The 18,662-nt window shown below is 38.8% G+C and overlaps 2 protein-coding genes across 2 annotated transcripts in view; both read right to left on the bottom strand.

Annotated features, from left to right (window-relative positions):
• Positions 1 to 256: 256 nt before the first annotated feature.
• Positions 257 to 7,016, bottom strand: LOC115927926 (thyrotropin-releasing hormone-degrading ectoenzyme-like). Its single transcript, XM_030994282.1, has 7 exons — positions 7,002 to 7,016; positions 6,448 to 6,651; positions 5,655 to 5,728; positions 4,474 to 4,638; positions 3,286 to 3,426; positions 2,369 to 2,450; positions 257 to 1,572 (listed from the first exon to the last, which is right to left on the bottom strand). The coding sequence occupies exons 1-7, from the start codon at positions 7,014 to 7,016 to the stop codon at positions 1,408 to 1,410; spliced, it is 846 nt and encodes a 281-aa protein (XP_030850142.1). The 3' UTR covers positions 257 to 1,407.
• A 1,431-nt stretch (positions 7,017 to 8,447) lies between these two features.
• Positions 8,448 to 18,662, bottom strand: part of LOC115918914 (aminopeptidase N-like) — a 31,667-nt gene continuing 21,452 nt past the window's right edge. Inside the window, exons 2-9 of the mRNA XM_030994281.1 lie at positions 15,831 to 16,122; positions 15,189 to 15,309; positions 14,294 to 14,448; positions 11,852 to 11,965; positions 11,139 to 11,276; positions 10,298 to 10,363; positions 9,814 to 9,879; positions 8,448 to 8,630 (exon numbers count right to left, since the gene is read on the bottom strand). Of these exons, the coding sequence (XP_030850141.1) occupies positions 8,448 to 8,630; positions 9,814 to 9,879; positions 10,298 to 10,363; positions 11,139 to 11,276; positions 11,852 to 11,965; positions 14,294 to 14,448; positions 15,189 to 15,309; positions 15,831 to 16,122 (1,135 nt within the window). The remainder of the gene's footprint in view (positions 8,631 to 9,813; positions 9,880 to 10,297; positions 10,364 to 11,138; positions 11,277 to 11,851; positions 11,966 to 14,293; positions 14,449 to 15,188; positions 15,310 to 15,830; positions 16,123 to 18,662) is intronic.

Here is an 18,662-nt window from a genome sequence, read left to right as displayed (position 1 = left end):
TCTTGATCCTCCAATAGTTACTGTAGGCTTGTGTTTACTTGCAGAAACTCTGAGGCTTTAAAATGATCACTGCATTCTTGCCTTTTCCATTAACGAGAGTATCATTTATTGAATACTCTTTCACATAACTTGAAACAATATACATGTACATGTATATTTTAGTATTCCTAATGAAGGCTTGCTTCTAATTCCTTTCATTTTTTTCTCAACTGGACAACTATACAATTACCGAGGAAGTACATTATATTTTCTCTCTAACACAGTTTTTTTCCTCGTTCTGTACAGTGTAGGGTATCTATTATCCTCGTACAGTGTTTGTTATGTAGCAGATTTCAACTTCCATTTGTTTTTGTAAGTTCTCAAAGCCTCTCCTCTTTCTTTGTCTTTCTCCACTTGTAGCTTGATCAGTTTCTTCATGTTTTCCTTGTTAATTATCTTCATCATCATCTTGCTCATCCACTTGCTTATCCACTTCTCCCCCTCTCTGTCTCTTCCCATGGTGATGACCTTGAACATTCACTGATGAAATCATGAAGTCAAATATCGTTCATAGCTCTCTATTAAAAGCAACTTTCGAATCTTGATGCTAGAGGCCTCTATGCAAACATACATGTACAAATGTTATATACAGGAACCTGTAGATGAGTTTTGTCGAGGATTGAATGAATTGCCACCCTAAGGCTGTGCTTGATAACCTAGCCTCATGGGTGTTATGTTTATACAAAAAAAAACAGAAGCCAAAAGACAACTACACATGGGAGATCTTCACTCAACTTACAGTAACAATCTGTTTTCAAAACATTTTGTTGAGCAAAAGAAAAAAAAATGCCCTTGCTAGTTTCCAGGTCCCTTTGATAATAATGCTTCCTGCACCTCATTTACAGAGGGATAATACACATAACTTTAAAATTTCTATGCATTTAGTTATATACAAAGTACACATTTCTCATTCTTCTTGCATGCATAAGTTCAGCATTTTCAAAGATGTCAAGCAATCATTCGCTGGACTCTTCCTGTTTACCGGATTAACCAATTGAATGTCCCTTTGTCTTCGGCCTTTGAAATACCAGTTTTCTTGAGGCATTCAGTTCGATTCAAAATGAGCATTTCCACCAAGAAATGTCTCAATTCAACCATGCCTTAGTCATCATGCTTTAGTCTTCATGCCTCTTTTATGTTCCTGGTTTTTAATTGTCTGTTTCTGAAAGTTTTGCAACCCTTCTGACTTTTCCTTCACTTTCAACTTTCAAGTAATTTCCTGATTTCTTCTGAACACCAACCAAAGTCAACAATAGAAGCATTGCTACATCCAGTGGCTTTGAAAACCATTTAAAACTTCCTTTAGTCGCGTCCTAAATTGCATCACTCAAAATATCCTACAAGTAGAATAATGCTGTGCATCGTTGTTCAAGACTTCTGTGTTTTCCAATACTCTAGCCATACTTCCAGCTGCCCGTAGTTATTTTCCATCCAACGGATATTGGCCTTTGTGTTGTCAACGGCTTGTAGGAAGTTGCTGACGCCAGATAAGTTATCCAGGTCCTCTTTTTTGCTCGAAATAAATGTCTCCAGCTAGGAAAGATTCCAGAAAAGAAATAAAGTATTAACGATGGAAAAAACAACTACAGAAAATGGAATAGTTTGAGTGAAAAGTTACATGGATTTATAATTGATTCCAAATAGATGGTTATTGGACAAAATTTGAAAATATTGTTATACAAGACGTGTCGATATACGAATCTGCGTAGCGATAAAGTGCTAGCAAAATTGGTTTTGCAGATTACAGATTTTCACATTTTTTACAAACTAAATTCTAACATTCTTAACTAAGATGAGGTTGAAAGTGAAGTAGGGGCTGATGATAAGATGTAGTAATGAGAGAGCTCCTTTATGAGGAACTGTTGGATTTCAATATATCTCTTTTCCTCATACCTTTACCTCATACCTGTACCTTTGTATCTAATTAGCAATAGATACATACTGTCAAACCTGTCTTAGTGGCCATCTCTGTATAAAGGCCACCTATCTATAGTGGCCATGTATTTTTCTCCCTTCAGAAAGAAATGTGTTGTAGAACCTGTTTAGAAAGGCCACTGTCTACAGTAGCCACTTTTTCTGTTTCCCTTGGGTGGTCTTAATAGACAGGTTTGACTGTATATATTCAAGACTAAAATGAAAATACACGTATTTAAACCTTCATGAAGAATACTTGCAATATTAATGTGATTAATATCTACATTTCTTTGACTTTTCAGCATATCAAATCCTTTCTTTTATTCTTCGCTTGTTATGCTCTTTGTACTCATAAATAAACTTCCACTGTGAAATGAAACAAGGAACCACATTATTCTTTAAATACAATTCTCACCTCTTCAAGTTGGTATTGGGTATTAAACCATTCAGTCACAGCTGTAATAATGTCGCCCATTAGAAACAAACCAGATCCATATCTAGATGACATAGGAAGAAATTATAAATGTCAAATTAATACAAATGTTTCTGGTAGTAAACTTAAATCTTATCCTAATTTTATCTGGGGCATACAACTTTATTATTTTAGCTACATTTACCTTTCCAATGTCTGTTTCTATCACTTGATATCACAATTGATAGAAGGTGTTGGTTAGATTAATTACTTCCCCTTTTAGTATTTATAAGAACCTGAAATCCATTACATGTTATTGATTAATTAAAATGCAACAGTGATAAAGATGAGCATCATGATAATCATCATATGGTCTATCATCAGCATCATCCCCATAATCATCGTCAGCAACGATATTGTCATCATCACAATCATCATCATCCTCACAATTAACAGTCATCATCTATATCGTCATGATTCCTCTGTTATCAACGTCATTCGCATCATCAATCATCATCTTCACCACCATCAGAATCATCAGCATCATAATTCCAATCACCATCATCAACATCATCAGCGTCATCAACATCGCACTTCTCATCTTCAACATCATTTGAACATTATCATTATCATCATCAACAACATCATCACACAATTATCATCAGCAAACTCATCGTCATCATCAGCACTATCTTTACCATTATTACCACCATCCTCACCATCATCACCATCATCACTATCTTCATCATTGCCATCTTCATCATCATCTTCATCATAATCATAATACAATCACCGTTTTCATCATCACACATCTAGTCACAAGAGGAGAGTTTATTTCATTCTCATTAAACGACTGTCGAAAATAATTCTTCTGGGCAAGAATGTAGGCCCACATAAAAGTTTCTAAAGATCGTCCATACCTATCTTTCAACAAATCCCATTGGTCCCTGAAGAAGTTCCATGCCAAGTATCCTCCAATGGGGTTCCCTGACACATACTGGAATACGCTAACCGTATCTGTCAGAGAAAGTTGCTCAGGATCAAGAGTACGGGATAAAAGCCTGGGTGAATAACAGTCAATAATATGGCATTAAAAGACATTCTTTAATAATTCATAGGATTGGTAAAGAGTGGACGTTACAATTTATGTATTTTTCGCGCGACGAAAAGATGACCCCGCTCATGTCATGAATATTCACTAGCCAAAAAGCCAATCACAGAACCTGTCTCATTAAAATGCTTCTGTGTAGAAAATGAATTGGAAAATGTGGGTCAGATTGAAATGATTTATGTGGGTCAGATAGAAGTGGTACAGTAAATGGAAACACATTAATTCATCAAAGATAAGATAAAGGTTTATTGTCAGGATTGGCATTGGCTTTTGAGTAAGGCATAGTGTTTGGTTCAGGGGTAAAGTTGGGGATTCTGTTAAGCCCCAGTCCCATATAAAGCCGGACCAGCACGGACGAGCACGGACCACTCCGGACCATCCCGGACCATGGTCTGGGGTGATCCGGGATGGTCCGGGATGTTTTGTTCAAAAAAAGTGTGATGCTTTTAAGCTACAGTCCCATATATGTCCCGGACCGTCCCGGACCATCCCGGACCCCATCCGGGGTGATCCGGGATTCGGTCCGTGTTGACACCGTGTTGGCACCGGGGTGGTCCTGGATGGTCCTGGGTGGTCCTGGATGGTCCTGGATGGTCCTGGGCGGTCAATAACTCACTCCCGGACTGCCACGGATCAACACGGACCGCCCCGGCGCCACTACGGATGACCCCGGACCCAGCACGGTGGCTACACGGATCACCCCGGATCAAACTATTGTCCCGGACCGTCCCGGACCACCCCGGCAGTTTTTGACCGTCAAAAACATCCGGGGTCGACTCCCGGACCGCCCAGGACCATCCAGGACCATCCAGGACCATCCAGGACCACCCCGGTGCCAACACGGTGTCAACACGGACCGAATCCCGGATCACCCCGGATGGGGTCCGGGATGGTCCGGGACGGTCCGGGACGTATATGGGACTGTAGCTTTAGCATATTTCCTGTCGGATATTGATAGTGGAGGAATTATGGCCCGAGCGTACGTGGTAGAACCCACCTGTTGATCAACCATGGTTCCCCTGTGGCCGTGAGCGCCGCCAACCAGTGTTTCGCTTCGCCTGGTGAGCTTTGCTTGTAGGAATCCCAGGTCGATTCCCATACGTCTGCTCCCCCAGAGGCTACCCGTGTGCTGTAGGCGAAGCTCCGGTAATCTGGTGGAATCCTAAAAGGGGGAAATGTATACATGTATACAGGGGTGGATTAAGGATTTATTTCAAAGGTGGAGGGGTGAGGCGCTAATTTACTCAATACATATCTGGTAAGAAGAGAAAGGATTTCATATGTTAGATGGTTTTTAGGGGTTTAAAACTGAAAGAGAGAAGAAAAAAGCACAATATGGGGGTACAGGATTTTGTTGTTTATTTTAACGAAAGCTATCACAGATGAGGTTAAAGGGCACAACTGACACGTGCCTCCATGATGTATAGGGTGGAGATTGTGGTGGTGATGGATTGAGGGCGGAAGAATGAAATGTTGAGAGAGTTCAAAAGAAGGATTGAATTTCTTCATCGCAGGTGAAGAGAATCTTTTGCAATTGCAAAGTTGAAAGGATCTTAGTATTATGCCGTTTCTTTTTCTGACATTGATTGGCACTGCTTATAAAAAGTTTAATTTTAATATTGGTATTACTTACGCGTGGCCGTTTGAAAAGTTTTGAAACAATTCTTTGGTTTTTGCAATGCAGCTTTCGTGTCCATATGCACACATTTGTTGGAGAATCACCACACGTAATAACCTGTTTAGAAGATATATATGTAAAAATACAAATAATAATAAGCAAAATGTTATTATCTTATGGAAATAATCTTCAAAATTTGAAAGTTATTTTGAATTGATACACATATTTCTGATACATCAATATCTTTGAAGTCATTTCTTTCGATCAATTGATTCCGTCTTCATTGGTCGATTCACTTCCCTCTTTATGACTGTACACTCATTATAATTAAAACAAATCTCATCACTCTAAAATTGAACATACCATTAAACAGTTTTCCTCCAGAGACTTATTTCCCGCAGTCAACTTCCAAAACCAACGAAATTAATTCCCTTTTACCTTGAAGCAAACATAATTATTTTTTGTCACGTAATATAATGGTATCACAGAAGTTTTACCTTTCAAACTCACTGGTTTTAGTCAATTCATTACGTTCAGACCTGTTTTTATAATTTACTTACTTTTCTTGATGCGGCCCAGTGTTGTTCCATCCCACGTATTCATATACAGTTCTAGCCTGATGCAGAATGTACTCCTGTAAATAAACAATACAAATGTAAAAATTGTTTTGTTTGTTTTACTTCTGGCCTTTCTAGCAATATAACCAACGGTGCTATTGACCTCTTTCATAACTACATTCATCCTGATTTTGACCTGGCACTTCAAACGTGAAGTAGATCGAAATTTTTCAGAGCTCATTGATATATATTTTATAAACTAAAAATAATGACACATTAGTTTTAACATTCGAGGCCGCAAGATGGAAATTCATTTCAAAATTTCATCTAATGAAGATATGAACATGTCGATTAATTTTTAAGGAATGTGACATTCCGAATTACACCGCTCTCTTTGGTTACTGGTTGCTTTGAGATCTACCTGAACATTTTTTATGTCCCAGTGGACATTCCAGAGAGGGTATGGTAAGTTTTGTACGTATAAGCCCTTGCTGTCGTTGTTGTTCTTGACTTAAAAACAGCCTATTTGGTGAAAGCAAGTTTTTCCTTAGCTTTAAATTTAAAAAAAAATAATAATAATAATACAAAACGAATCATAAAAGGCAGTAGATCTAGTAGCATTGTGCTCTTTATATTTTTGTTAAAAAAGAAACTGATCAAACTATCAGTGTGAAATCAAGGAACTAGAAATTAAAATTAAAATCAAGACAGAAGAAGAAGAGATCTATACTCGGGCATTGGCCAGCTAGCTCTCTTCAGCTTTCATCATCAAGAAGGTACGAAAATGAAAACAAACCTTGAAGATACCGTACACGGGTGTCGTTCTCAGCATGCGATCAATGTACTCGAATGTGACTATTGCACCTTTCCAAGGGACGTAGTCAGTCTCGTGCTCCAGGTATCTGGTGAGGTCGAGAGCGACGGAGAGGTTGAGACGGCCTTCGGTGGCGAAACTGAACACGTCGTCAATCAGTGCGGCGCGACTGGCAGGTGAGATGATCTATAACGGGGAGAAGATTAGGACAAATAGGAAATATCGGATCCTTACCATGGTATCAACTTTCCTGCTTTTTTTCTTGAATAGATACTTCAAAAGAAAATGCCAAAATACTATTTTAGTTGAAAGAGACCTTTCCCAAAGTTTGAAAATGTTATTGTTAAAGATCTATATTTTTTCTCTTGTGGAATGATGGTTAACTGCTATAATTTCTATATAATCACTAAATGAGAATGAACGATAGTGAAATAATACTGTTCCCCCAGATTAACTTTCACTCCTAACACTAACAGAGACATAGGACCTACTAGGACTTGGAAATAGGATACAAATAAACGTTTAAAATCACTTACCGTGTGATCTTCCATAAGTTGTCGGGATAGAAGGCGCCAGTTGTGGGTGTTGTAATTGGTCCGATAGAAACCGGTCCTGTTGACATTCACCAGTATCCACTGGTCGTTTTGGACATTTGGGATTGCAAATGCTCCTTGAATAATGGTAAGGACAATGTTAAGAGGTAATTGTACTGTTAGAAGATTCAACAGTTGACTTTTAATCAGATGTCTCTAGAACAATTGTCGCATCCCATCATGTTCTGTAGCGAAACAGGGATATGGCAACAAGCTTTTTCAAGTGTTTACATATCAAGTTGAGGTGAAATATCAGCTAATGAACTTTCTATTTTCTCGACATTTCTATTGCTAGACATTTAAAGCTTACTACAGAACAACAGATACTTGGCCTACAGTGAGTAGGGTACAACCAACATAGAAATGGTGTTAATCGTTTCATCTCCAACAAAAAGAATGTGTCATAAATAAAGAAGAGGATTAAAGTTTAAATAATTTTAAAAATTGCATCATGTCCTCATAATCAAGTTAAGCATAATACAAATCAAGAGGAAGCTATGTGATTATCTAAACATTATCATTATGTTGTTGTACTTTGTTTTATCAGCTAGAGCACTTAGCAATACTCTATCAACAAACTAATAGAATCGACAACTCAAACAAAAACCACTTTCACACTGTTCATGTCAAAAAGAAGGGATATCATTCGAAACTCTATTTGATTTAAATACGGTGCCAGGAGTGGGATAACCGGAATGAAATACCAACCTGATCTAGTGTTTAGCCAGTACGTGTATGGTGAAACGATATCATTACTCGCAGCAGATGAAAACGTCACTGGAATAGGCCAAATATATCTATAAAAACAAAACATAAGTTACATGAGGTATCTATTTTATTGTTACCTCACTCGATTTTATGTAGATATCATCAACATCGTAAGCAAAGTTCAAAGGTTTGGTAGGATTTAATTTATGACCCATTCATATCCTCCGTCAAACTTTTCCATTGCCGAAATAATAAATGTAGTTTGATAGCTTGCCTAGTACATTTTGATAATGATATTCCATTTGCATCACAAGAGAGAGTCAATCTATACGCTTTTTTAGAAACTGAAATAGAAACAGACACGGACAAACAAAAATGATGTTCGGACAAAAGACTCCAGTCCCTACCCCCGGGAAGTTTGTGCCCGTATGCTTAAATAGAACGACTATTTTATGTCTATTATTGGCGAAAACAACTACGTGTGGAAAGTTTCATTGTAAGTAATAATAACTACTGCTGTTAACTAAACATACTACAAGTATACAACTTTTAAAAAAGCCGAGATTATGTAGGGTCTTTCGCTATTGTATAGTATAGGTACAACTTAAACATAATGAAACACTTGATAGCAGTTTTTGTTGAGTACACGTTTGGACTAAATAACCATTCATAAGAACTGCCTTACTTGTACTGGGATTCATCCACTTCCGCCTTGCCCTTGTCCAACAGGAAGTGCTCCTGATGAAGACATACCATGTCCTGCCCACAGTCACGTGACACCGTCACTACGGGATAGCCCATCTGACCTAACCATGGGGCCATCAGATCGCTGATGTCCCGGTACTGTCCGTGAGCCTGAGTCACCTGGATAATGACGAAGGTACATTTTAAGCGTTACCGTATAAGGTTTTTTAAGCTTCTATCGTGATATATTCACTCTTTGTAGAAGGGCTGGTGTAACCCATGCTTGGCTGTCATCGGTGCTTGATTGAGTACTGCGCACTCACTGAAAAGATCCCATAATGCTGGGAGCTATTTTTTAAAAGTGATTTCGTGTGGATGCGTTGCCTCAAAGAATGGTGCCACCATTTTTGTTTATCGTTAAAGAATTTGGAATCCAACTTCTTCCCCTTAAGTGATTAACTTACGCCTTTCGAATCACTCTTAGGTCCTAAACACGTGACTGCTCCAAGTTCTCTAAATTAAACCTACCCCTTAATATTACCAAGAAAATAAAAATAAATGAAGGGTCGAAATGTAAAACACCCCTATTTATACCATTCTAAGGACAGAGGGAACCCCGTATTAAAACCTTCCTTTCTACGGTATTTGGAGGAGGTTTGGTAAAGGTCTTAAAATCATGTACATGTTTTTTGTTGGATGAATGACATGCAAAGAACAAACTGTCGAGTCGGATGATGCGGAAAGAAGTGCAATTATCTTTTTATGATATCTTTCCCCTCTCTGTATTTCCACGTAGCCCCCTGTAAGCTACGCCGTTGTCAAATATTGTTACGTTTTATCGTTAGTTTATACAGTTGCGTATTTATGCCTAAATTTCCTCCTTTATACATTCATTTCGGGATTGAGTTGGAATTGCCAATATTCGCTGAATTGACTTTCGAGTATCTATCGCACAGATCTTTGCCTGCAACAACTAGGGACCTTATAAAATGCATTAGTAAAATTCCCTTACCGATTGCCCTGCGAATGTTTAAATTTGACGGCTTTATAAAGACGAAATGGATGTCGAGCAGACTTTCTCTTTCTTTCATTCTCTCACTCTCTCACTTCTCCTTCAACCTTTATTCTATCTTTTCTTGAAAAGTTTTGAATTATCTGCTATTGTCAATAAAGCAGAGACAAGATCTTAAATATATTACGTTAATAATTCTTAACTTTCCTACAGACATTGATTTTAGTGATAATATCTTTTCAATTGTCGTTGATACGGCTCACTTCTTCTCAGAGCCTGTGTATTTGCAAACTTTTTATCAGGCTGTATGTGGATAAAAGGAAGGGGGATCCACAGGACATTAATACTTACCGATGTAATCGCTCGCCAAATATCCCATGCATCTGCGTTGCCATACTGTTTGTTGCGAAGAAATACCTAGAAGTTAAGACGGAAAAGTTTTAATTCATGATCATAATAACGAGAAGGGAAGGAATAAATGATACCATTAGATTTATTAGATCCGTAGCTAATTTAAAGCCGTCGAATTTCACTTTGAAATAACCCTTTTAACTTAAAACAAACGAGGTCAGGGTTTTTCTTCTTATATTCAACGATTAAAAACAATTATCAATATTTCAACTATGGGATGTGAGGAAAATTAAATTTGAATGCTTTATTGTTTCATATTTTGTCAGTTTATCCTCTTCTCGTTCTAGCTTGCAACGGATTGACAACCATGAATGCAGTCAAACGCTTTCGAAAAGTAGTTTCAAATTTACTACTACCCATAAACTGATATAGGTACTGGTGAAATAATGAGATTTAAAAAGAGTAAAAGGGTAGTTCAACTTACCTCTAAGCCCTCCTTAAAGGTTTCGTATCTAATGCTGTGTTCAAGCATACGGAGAATAGCAGGGCTCTGAAATGAAAATATAGATTATTTCGTAATAATTCTACGTTTAAGAACATTGTAGTCTTCCACACGATGATGTTTTCCTTGTTGAGTATCTGTCTTTTTAATATATCATAGTGGGTAACTGTCTCTTCATGACTGTGATATACTGATTCTGTGATGATTGATTGATTGTAGCTGATGATTCGGTACTTAGCTATCGAGTTTGAATGTAAGATGTCAACTTGGACCAAAGTCAGACAATTAGATTATAAGGTGGCGAAAGGGATTCGGGTACAGTCTGGACTCAGACTCAGACTTTGAAGGTATTGACTTGGAGTCAGACTCAGACTTAAGAGGTATTTTTTTCGTATCCAGACACCTACCCCTGGACATTCAACCCCTGGATAACCACCCCTAGGACAACTACCCTCTAAGACGACTACCTCCGGACAACTACCCCAGGAAACTACCCCCTAGGACAACTACCCCCGGACAACTACCCCCAGACAACTACCCCAGACAATTACCCCCGGACAACTACCACCCGGCCAACTGCCCCCTAGGATAGTTGTCCCGGGTGGTAATTGTCCTAGAGGGTGGTTGCCCTAGGGGTAGTTGTCCTAAGGGGGAGTTGACTGGGGGTGGTTATCTGGGGGTACATGTCCGGGGGGGGGGGTAGATGTCCTAGAACCATTTTCTTTTACTTGAATTCGGATTCAGTCTTAAGAGGTAGTGTCTTGGACGCAGTCTTGGCCGTGGACGTTCTGGACTCGACTACAACATTGCTTTGTACACATACCTTCTGGTAACTGATCATGTCAAAGTTGTCCATGATGTCACCCACCCTGGTGACCGGCTGCTGGATAGGGTGTGACGTCACTAAGGAATCCAGCTTCATCACCATCTGTAATTCCTTTACCACGAACTGCTCATCCCACTTTACGAACATGATACAAAGAGGATTGTTTATTTATAAACAGATTTTGATTTTTGTTAAATAAAAAAACGACATGACCGTGTTTTTAATTATTTAAAGTTTAATCCACTTTAATAGGCAATAGTATTCTTAATGCTAAATATATTACTCATTGCGGATGTAGTATCGGAAATAATATCGCTAGTGAAATTCGTTTGTCTCGCAATGTGGTCAATAAGGAATCTAAAAGATCACGACGTTTCGTGCGCTATCTGCAACACTTCGTCAGGTGATAAAAACTAATGTAAGCAAGGTCTTGTTTTGAAACTTTGAAACGATATTTTATGCTAAATACTCTATTCTGAAATTTGTACAGACTTCTTTAACGGAAGTTTTATCAAAATCAAATGAAAAATTAGAACTTTATGGACATTTTCCTTGATGTTCCAATGAGTTATTACACCAATGGTGATTTTGCACATATTCCATGAGGATTCAAGCCGTATTGACAGGCAAAGGGTTAACACGATCCAGGGAAACGTTAATGGTTAGGTATTAATAAAAAATTGGAAGAAAAGGGAAATTTCCCAACTTACCATGGCCCAGTCTGGGAAGAGGTGTTCGAGGGCAATCTTTCCCATGACTGTAGCGAAGCATTCCTTCAGCCAGAGCTCGTCCCAGTACACCTGCGTTACCAGGTTGCTATACCACTGTCAAAAGTACCACACAAAAAAGAAGGAATATTTACTTAAAGCCCCACTGCACTACTTATAGCTACTTGCGCCCTCTATAATAACAAACAATGCCTAATCGGTGACCATTGGTCCCCCATGATCCTCTTTTTCTTCTGTTTATTGAGAGCTTATTTGATGAGATAACTACCTGTCAGTGACCATGCAGGGAGGTCTGATCCCTCCTGGCCAAACTTGTGCGATGGGGCTTTAAAAATACTACTTTCTACATGTTCATTATCTCTTATAGACAATTTTTTGTTTGCTTGTTTTACCTGACTGCTAAGAAAGCATGCGTACGCTCGTAAGTAAGCAACCAGGGGACCGACGGCTTTAAGCTATCTTTCAGGGACTCGGTCAATGAGGATTAATGCCTTGAAAAAGTTAACTAGCGCATCGACTTGGTTACGCATCCGGGACCTTCCGGTTACGACACCACTATTCTACTACTGAGCCATCGCACCTCCCAAATTTGATAGGCTATATGATAACGACAGTTCTGAAAAAGTCCATATACCAGCTGCTCGTTCTCAGACGTTCGATTGTTGTTCAGTATTAAAAAAGAAAACCCTGAAAGATTAGGCAGCGTCATAAATGTGACTGCCTAAGGAACCCTGAAATGTTTTTTGATAGAAAATGTGTTCTATGTGTGTATTGAATAGGCCCTACTTATTGTGGGCTTTTTAAAATTAAAAATACTTACATTTTAAATAAAACTAAATCAGCAATTCGAGACAAAATCAGCGGATCAATCAATTATCATACGAGTTACGGACAGATCTAGTATTGTCAAAAATGGTAAGAACGCCCCCCTCAAAAACACCACAGGAGAATGAATTTGCAATATTCCTCCAGCCCCCCAGCTTTGCTGTTAAAATGTTACTTTAAATGGAGAGGGGAAGGAGGGGAAGGAGGGGAAGGGATGACCTCTTTAGGCAACCTCTGATGCTATCTATTTCCCTGTAGGAAATAAGCCCGTGTCTCAAACACTGTGTTACTGGTGTTTAAACTGTTCTAGGCCAATTACCCCCTGGGCAATCACCCCCTTACTTTAATACCCCACCGGAAAACTACACCGAAGTACAATATACCCCGGAAAAAATTAGCCCCCGGAGATATCCCCCCCCCCCGTGGATAATTACCCCTCGACAAAACTTTTTTTTTTTACACCAACCTTTATCAGGCTGGACTTCCCCTTTTACGAAAAGCGAGGGGGGGGGGGGGGGGGTAATTGTCCTCGGGTGTGGTGGTCCTTTGTTGTCCTGTGGGGCGGGGGGGGGGGGTGGGTAATGTCCTATGGAGTATTTTCAGGGGTGGGGGAATTGTCCTCGGGGAGGGAGGAGGTAATTGTCCTCGAGGGTAGTTTTCCGGGGCGGTAATGGTACTCGGGGTACAATTTTCTGGGGGGTTATTGTCCTCGGGGTAGGGGGGGGGGGTGGATAGTTTTCCGGGAAATAATTTTCCGGGGATGATTGCTTAGGGGGTTATTTGTCCTGATGCGTGTTTAAACAAATTTCACACCGATTTCCTACCAATTTTACCCTGTGTAACACTGCTCATTCCGGTGGGATTTACAAAACACAACTACCACACACAAAAACACACCACAGATAAACCACTGTAGAGGAAATGCCAATCAATACATCATTAGATTTATCGATCACTACATGGCTTCTTCATAATTATCATGTAGCCACAGTTTTACTAGCTGCTGCCTAGCACAGGGGATGCATAGCTTTTCTGTGCGTGAAATTTTTAATTTTTGAACATGGTATGAAACATCGATTAGCATTCTACGTAACCGGAATCGGTACGAAATATTAATAACAGAGACTCCGTACTGAAATTCACTTCCTATATATCGAGATCATGAATTACTCTTGGTTTGTTTACTGGTTTATATTTGCGGCTCGCAAAAGAGTTTCAATAATCAACTTTTAGTCTTTACGTCTACACATCCATCCATTTCCAGCCTAACCGCTCACGAAGGCGGTCTCCTATGTTCTGAAATGTATCTCTTTAGTTCAATGAAAAATATATACAAATATCTTTTATACTTGTGTGTATGCTTTGTATTATGGTTATTGTATAATATTATTAGACATGATATGCTATGTATGTAATACTTATGTAAAAATGTATAACCTTGTATTTGTTATTTGAACGCAGAAATAAAACTAATCAAACAAAAAAACAAACATCACGTTATCTGCCGATCAACGTCAGTTTTCCTCACGGATTACATAAGGTCCAGATCGTTTCCCCACCACGAGAGTTCAAGAAATTAGCAGAGCTCATGCATCCTACCTGATGACCGAGTTCATGGGCGATTATGAAAGTGTTCTCCTGAAGGGTTTCTGTTGGTGTCTCTCTTTCGTCGTAGAGCATGTACTCTTCTCGGTATGTCACGAGACCCCAGTTCTCCATGCCGGCAACCGCAAGCTGTGGCAGGGCTATCATATCTGAAAGAAAAACCCATAGTTTCCACTGAGGAATTAGAGATATACATGTATTGGACCGTGTGGAAGATTAGCCTTGTGCTGTACAAGTTATCCAATAATTTCCACCGTTGATGCTGCTATTACAGCGGCTACTACTATACTACTACTACTGCTACTACTACTACTACTACTACTATTACTACTGCTAATACTACTACTGCTTAATAGGCTTAGTAACAGACTCAAAAAAGATACTTTGAGTTCGAATTGTCGATCATTAAATTTTGTATATATATATATATATTTTTTTAATATATGATCACCATGCACCATCACCGGGAAAGCAAACTGTTCTATAAATTACACGGGGAAACTTTTGATCGTGTAAACTAAAAATAAGAAACATTTGAGAATATATTTAAATATAATGTAATTGGAAGGAAGATTAAGTTCTTGAGAAAATAAAGGGTTTACCTAGCTGAATCCAGAGGGATGTGAAAGAAAACATTCTATTCATCGGAAAGCAGAAAAGTAGAGAACATTTCTACCGTTCAAAGAATCTGATAGTTGCCTCAAGGTAAATTAGTCCTCTTTTGACTCTAGACAGAAGTAAGAGGTGTGAGATCTAAACTGATCTACCTACAGTGACCCATACACAATGTTTGTTTGATCAGGTATATCATTTTCCTATTTGAACATATTGTGATAGTCTACAGGGGAGCTCTTTCGGTTATGTCGAATCATGCACCATATTTACATACCTAATTTGGGCAATGGATAATCGAAGCCGCTGAAATCTTCTAGAATGTTGAAAAGCCTGACTCCAATATCAAGCGCGAAATATGCCTGGTCAATCACATCTTCTCTTGCCCAAACTCGGAACTGCAACCGTAAACATATAGAAAGGGGAAAGAAAAGTGAAATTACATACACCACAATAGTCAATTGTCTTTCGTTTTAGATGATAGAAGGGATATTAGGGACTTTTAGATTTGCCGAACGAGAACGTGGATTGCTACGATCGACGTCCTTTTAATGCACTGCCTTGAATGGACGTCACAGGTATCAGTCCACGCAAATCTAAAAGTCCCTATTGGCAGAACTACGAGAAAACGAAAGAAGAGAGCAAGAGAAGGAAAGAAGAATTATCTGGTAAAAAGTCACAACCACTCCTCCTGGACGACGTAATTCCAAAGTCTGCACATGGAGAGGGCTGAAAAATGCAAATCTGTAGCATGTTCAGCAAGCAAATTGTACATTGATTTCGATTTATCTTCTTCTCTTAGTTTGTATAGTGTAATGAAACAAGATTATCCAGGAGTAAGCCTGCTTTTAAAATCCTGGTGTTATTTTAGGTCATATTTCCCAACATACAACACAAAACATATCAAAATAAACAATACCTCAACCCCATCTCTGACCAGCCTCGTCTTGCTGTGGAATTTGCAGACGACGAACGCAACAAGGTAGGTCGACATCACGGGCGTGGTTCTAAACGACGTCGTCTCCCACACCTCGCCGTCGGGCGTCCTCGCCGGAATTGTCTGCTGGTCGACGACGTCCATGTTGGAGAAGGCGCTGTAGCCGACGGGATGGATGATACTGATGGAGAAGTTAGCTTTGAAGGCGGGCTCGTCGAAGCATGGGTAAACGCGTCGAGCGTGGATAGGCGAGAGGAACGATGCAACATAGTGTCTATAAACAAAAATAAATAAATAATTTTCGTCAAACTTACTTTATCAGAAGTCTCTAAGGTTAGGGTTAGAGTTGCGATTCGGCTTTATGTGTAGGATTAGGGTTAGGTAGCCTATTTAGTGACTGGTCCAGGATTAAAGTTGGGAATTTGCTTAGTGTAATATATTCTATGGAAGAATTGCCGCTGGAGCATGTTTCACAGAACTGAGGTTAATCAAAGTATTGGATATTGGATATCGTACGATACGATTATGTGCTCTTTTCACCACTAATTGTCAGTGTTCTGAATTAGGCATTCGAGGTCACCAGCGTAATTCGAGTATGATATTTTTGTTGTGATGCGATTATTAGACCTAAGGAAATAAAAGCCTATGAACTGAATATCAATCCTACTAACTGTTCGAAAATTCGTTTCAATATAAATGGTTGTACATGATATATATAGTGTCTTTCTTGAGGCTGTTGACTCCCACTCATTCTCAAGGCCATCGAGTAAAAAAAGATTAACACGAACAGTGACATGGTTGCTATCTGTCGTTACTTTTCATAAGTGGTTAAGGATTTTCTTCATCTTCTTTCACCGTGCCCATTACTGATTGCCTCGTGGGCATCGTCAGCTTGGTCATTAGCGACACACACCCCTTATATTACGTACCCTTCGGTTCCAATACTTTTCCCTGTCGCCGGGAAGCAAGAACCTCGTAATTACACGAGCTATCAAAGTCCCTGGGAATCAAAATAGCTCCTTGGATGGTAAAGGGGTCACATGATACCGTCGGAGATCATGATGTATAAAAGAGATTCAGTCTGGTGGGGGGGGGGGGGGGGGCGGAGCTTGCTATTTTTAAATTGCTCATTCGATATGATATGATGTCAATATATCAGTAAGCTTTGGTGCGTGTGTTTGTGTGTGTGTACCCGTGTGAAAGCGCATCTGCGGGTGGGGGGGGGGGGGGGGGTCATGTCTATATTTTCATACAGGTTTTTTTTTTACTTTACATTTTTGTAATATCTTTTGAGACATGAATGAAACATAGACAGTTCCTCCTAAAATAAAGTTATATTAATAAATCTCGATTACAAAAATAAAAACAATCGTTGCACACATGAAGCTCATTTAAAAATAAACTATTTACAGGATTATGTAAACGAATGCAAAGCGCAGATAAAAGTCGAATTCGCATGACAGATTTCAATAACTCGTTATCTTGGAATTCCCCTAGGGATGAACGGGGCAATTCCTTCTAAAAAGGAATTCGCTCCGGCATTTTTTGAGATATCTGCATATCAACTATTTCAGGAGTAAATCCCTGATTTTATCTATTATTTCATTTTTGTCATTTCATGTTCTTTATTCGCTTAAAATTAAAATGCAAGTATAAATGAAAATCATGGTTACCAATTTGAGGTAAACATGATTTAAAAAAAATTCAATACATTAATATTAGGCACATTTCATGGATGATGTTTTATCTTAAATTAAACATTAAAAGTTCTCTGTAAAGAAGAAATTAAGACATCAAAAGAAAGAAACACTAATTAAAAACAATGGAAAAACATTGTACATATCAGAAGAAGACAGATTCGACGGGTCTATAACAAATTTAAGAGCTTTTAAAGATAATTGAAAATATTAAATACTACTCCAAACATATTTAAACATGTAGTACCACAAACCACAAAACCTAAATCATGACTTATCCGTATTGCCTTTAACAAAACCACCATGACAAGTATATATATCGCGGCTCCCGTAGTGATTAACGCACTCTCCTCCCGAAAGACCCCGGAGGGTCTAACTATTTGTCCGGTGTGACTGAATTGAACACTTTCACTCCTTTCTGCTCGTGCTAACGAGAGTTTGTACTATTTATTTCCCAAATGACAAACCGTGTCGACGCTTCGAGCAGGTATTGACACTGTGTCCTCATTGATTTTTACCTCACTTTGCAATTCTCCACTGAGCGGTGCAAAATAAATATGGAAAGACAGAAATGCATGACAAAACAGATGTAGACATTTCAGTCTGGTCAGTAAAATGGAGGGATACGGATGAAATATTTTATTTTTTTTAATGCACAGTTTCCTTCCACTTATAAATCATTTATATGGAACCAATAAAATGAAACAAATTAATATAAATAAATTCACATTTAAATCTACGTATATAGCGGAACAAGCGATCTGATTCGCCTACTTGAAAGTGAGAGAAGTCGAATATTATTCCTGATGAAGCCCGATTGGCCGCTCTTCGAACAGTTATTACACTCACGGAATCATTCATTTATTTAGAACCCCTCCCTCTCTCCCTCATCCTTCGATGACGCAAGTAATAACAAATCCTTCCGTTTCCTTCAATTTGCAAGAGGTAATGGTTAACAATACAGGGACTTTGCCATGATTTGAAATAAGACAAATCTTTACACTGCCTCATAACCAAGATATTACTCTAAAATATTGGATCTCAAAATCTGATGCTCGTGAATTCTTATGTAGGGCGTGCAATGACCTCTACCCCAACACCCAAACATTTCATCTTC

The sequence above is a fragment of the Strongylocentrotus purpuratus genome, unplaced genomic scaffold (genome assembly GCF_000002235.5).
Source record: "Strongylocentrotus purpuratus isolate Spur 01 unplaced genomic scaffold, Spur_5.0 spur5_scaffold_21, whole genome shotgun sequence".
NCBI classification, from domain to species: Eukaryota; Metazoa; Echinodermata; class Echinoidea; order Camarodonta; family Strongylocentrotidae; genus Strongylocentrotus; species Strongylocentrotus purpuratus.
The sequence above is the reverse complement of the archived record's forward strand: the minus strand, read 5'-3'. Positions and strand labels throughout refer to the sequence as shown.

Bases quoted from the DNA above. Each gene is read 5' to 3' on its own strand.
- LOC115927926 (XM_030994282.1), bottom strand. The intron at 5,729-6,447 runs GTTTGTTTTCAT...GTTTATTTACAG, and splicing joins CCGTGTACGGTATCTTCAAG to GAGTACATTCTGCATCAGGC. The intron at 2,451-3,285 runs GTATGGACGATC...TATGTCATCTAG, and splicing joins TGGGATTTGTTGAAAGATAG to ATATGGATCTGGTTTGTTTC.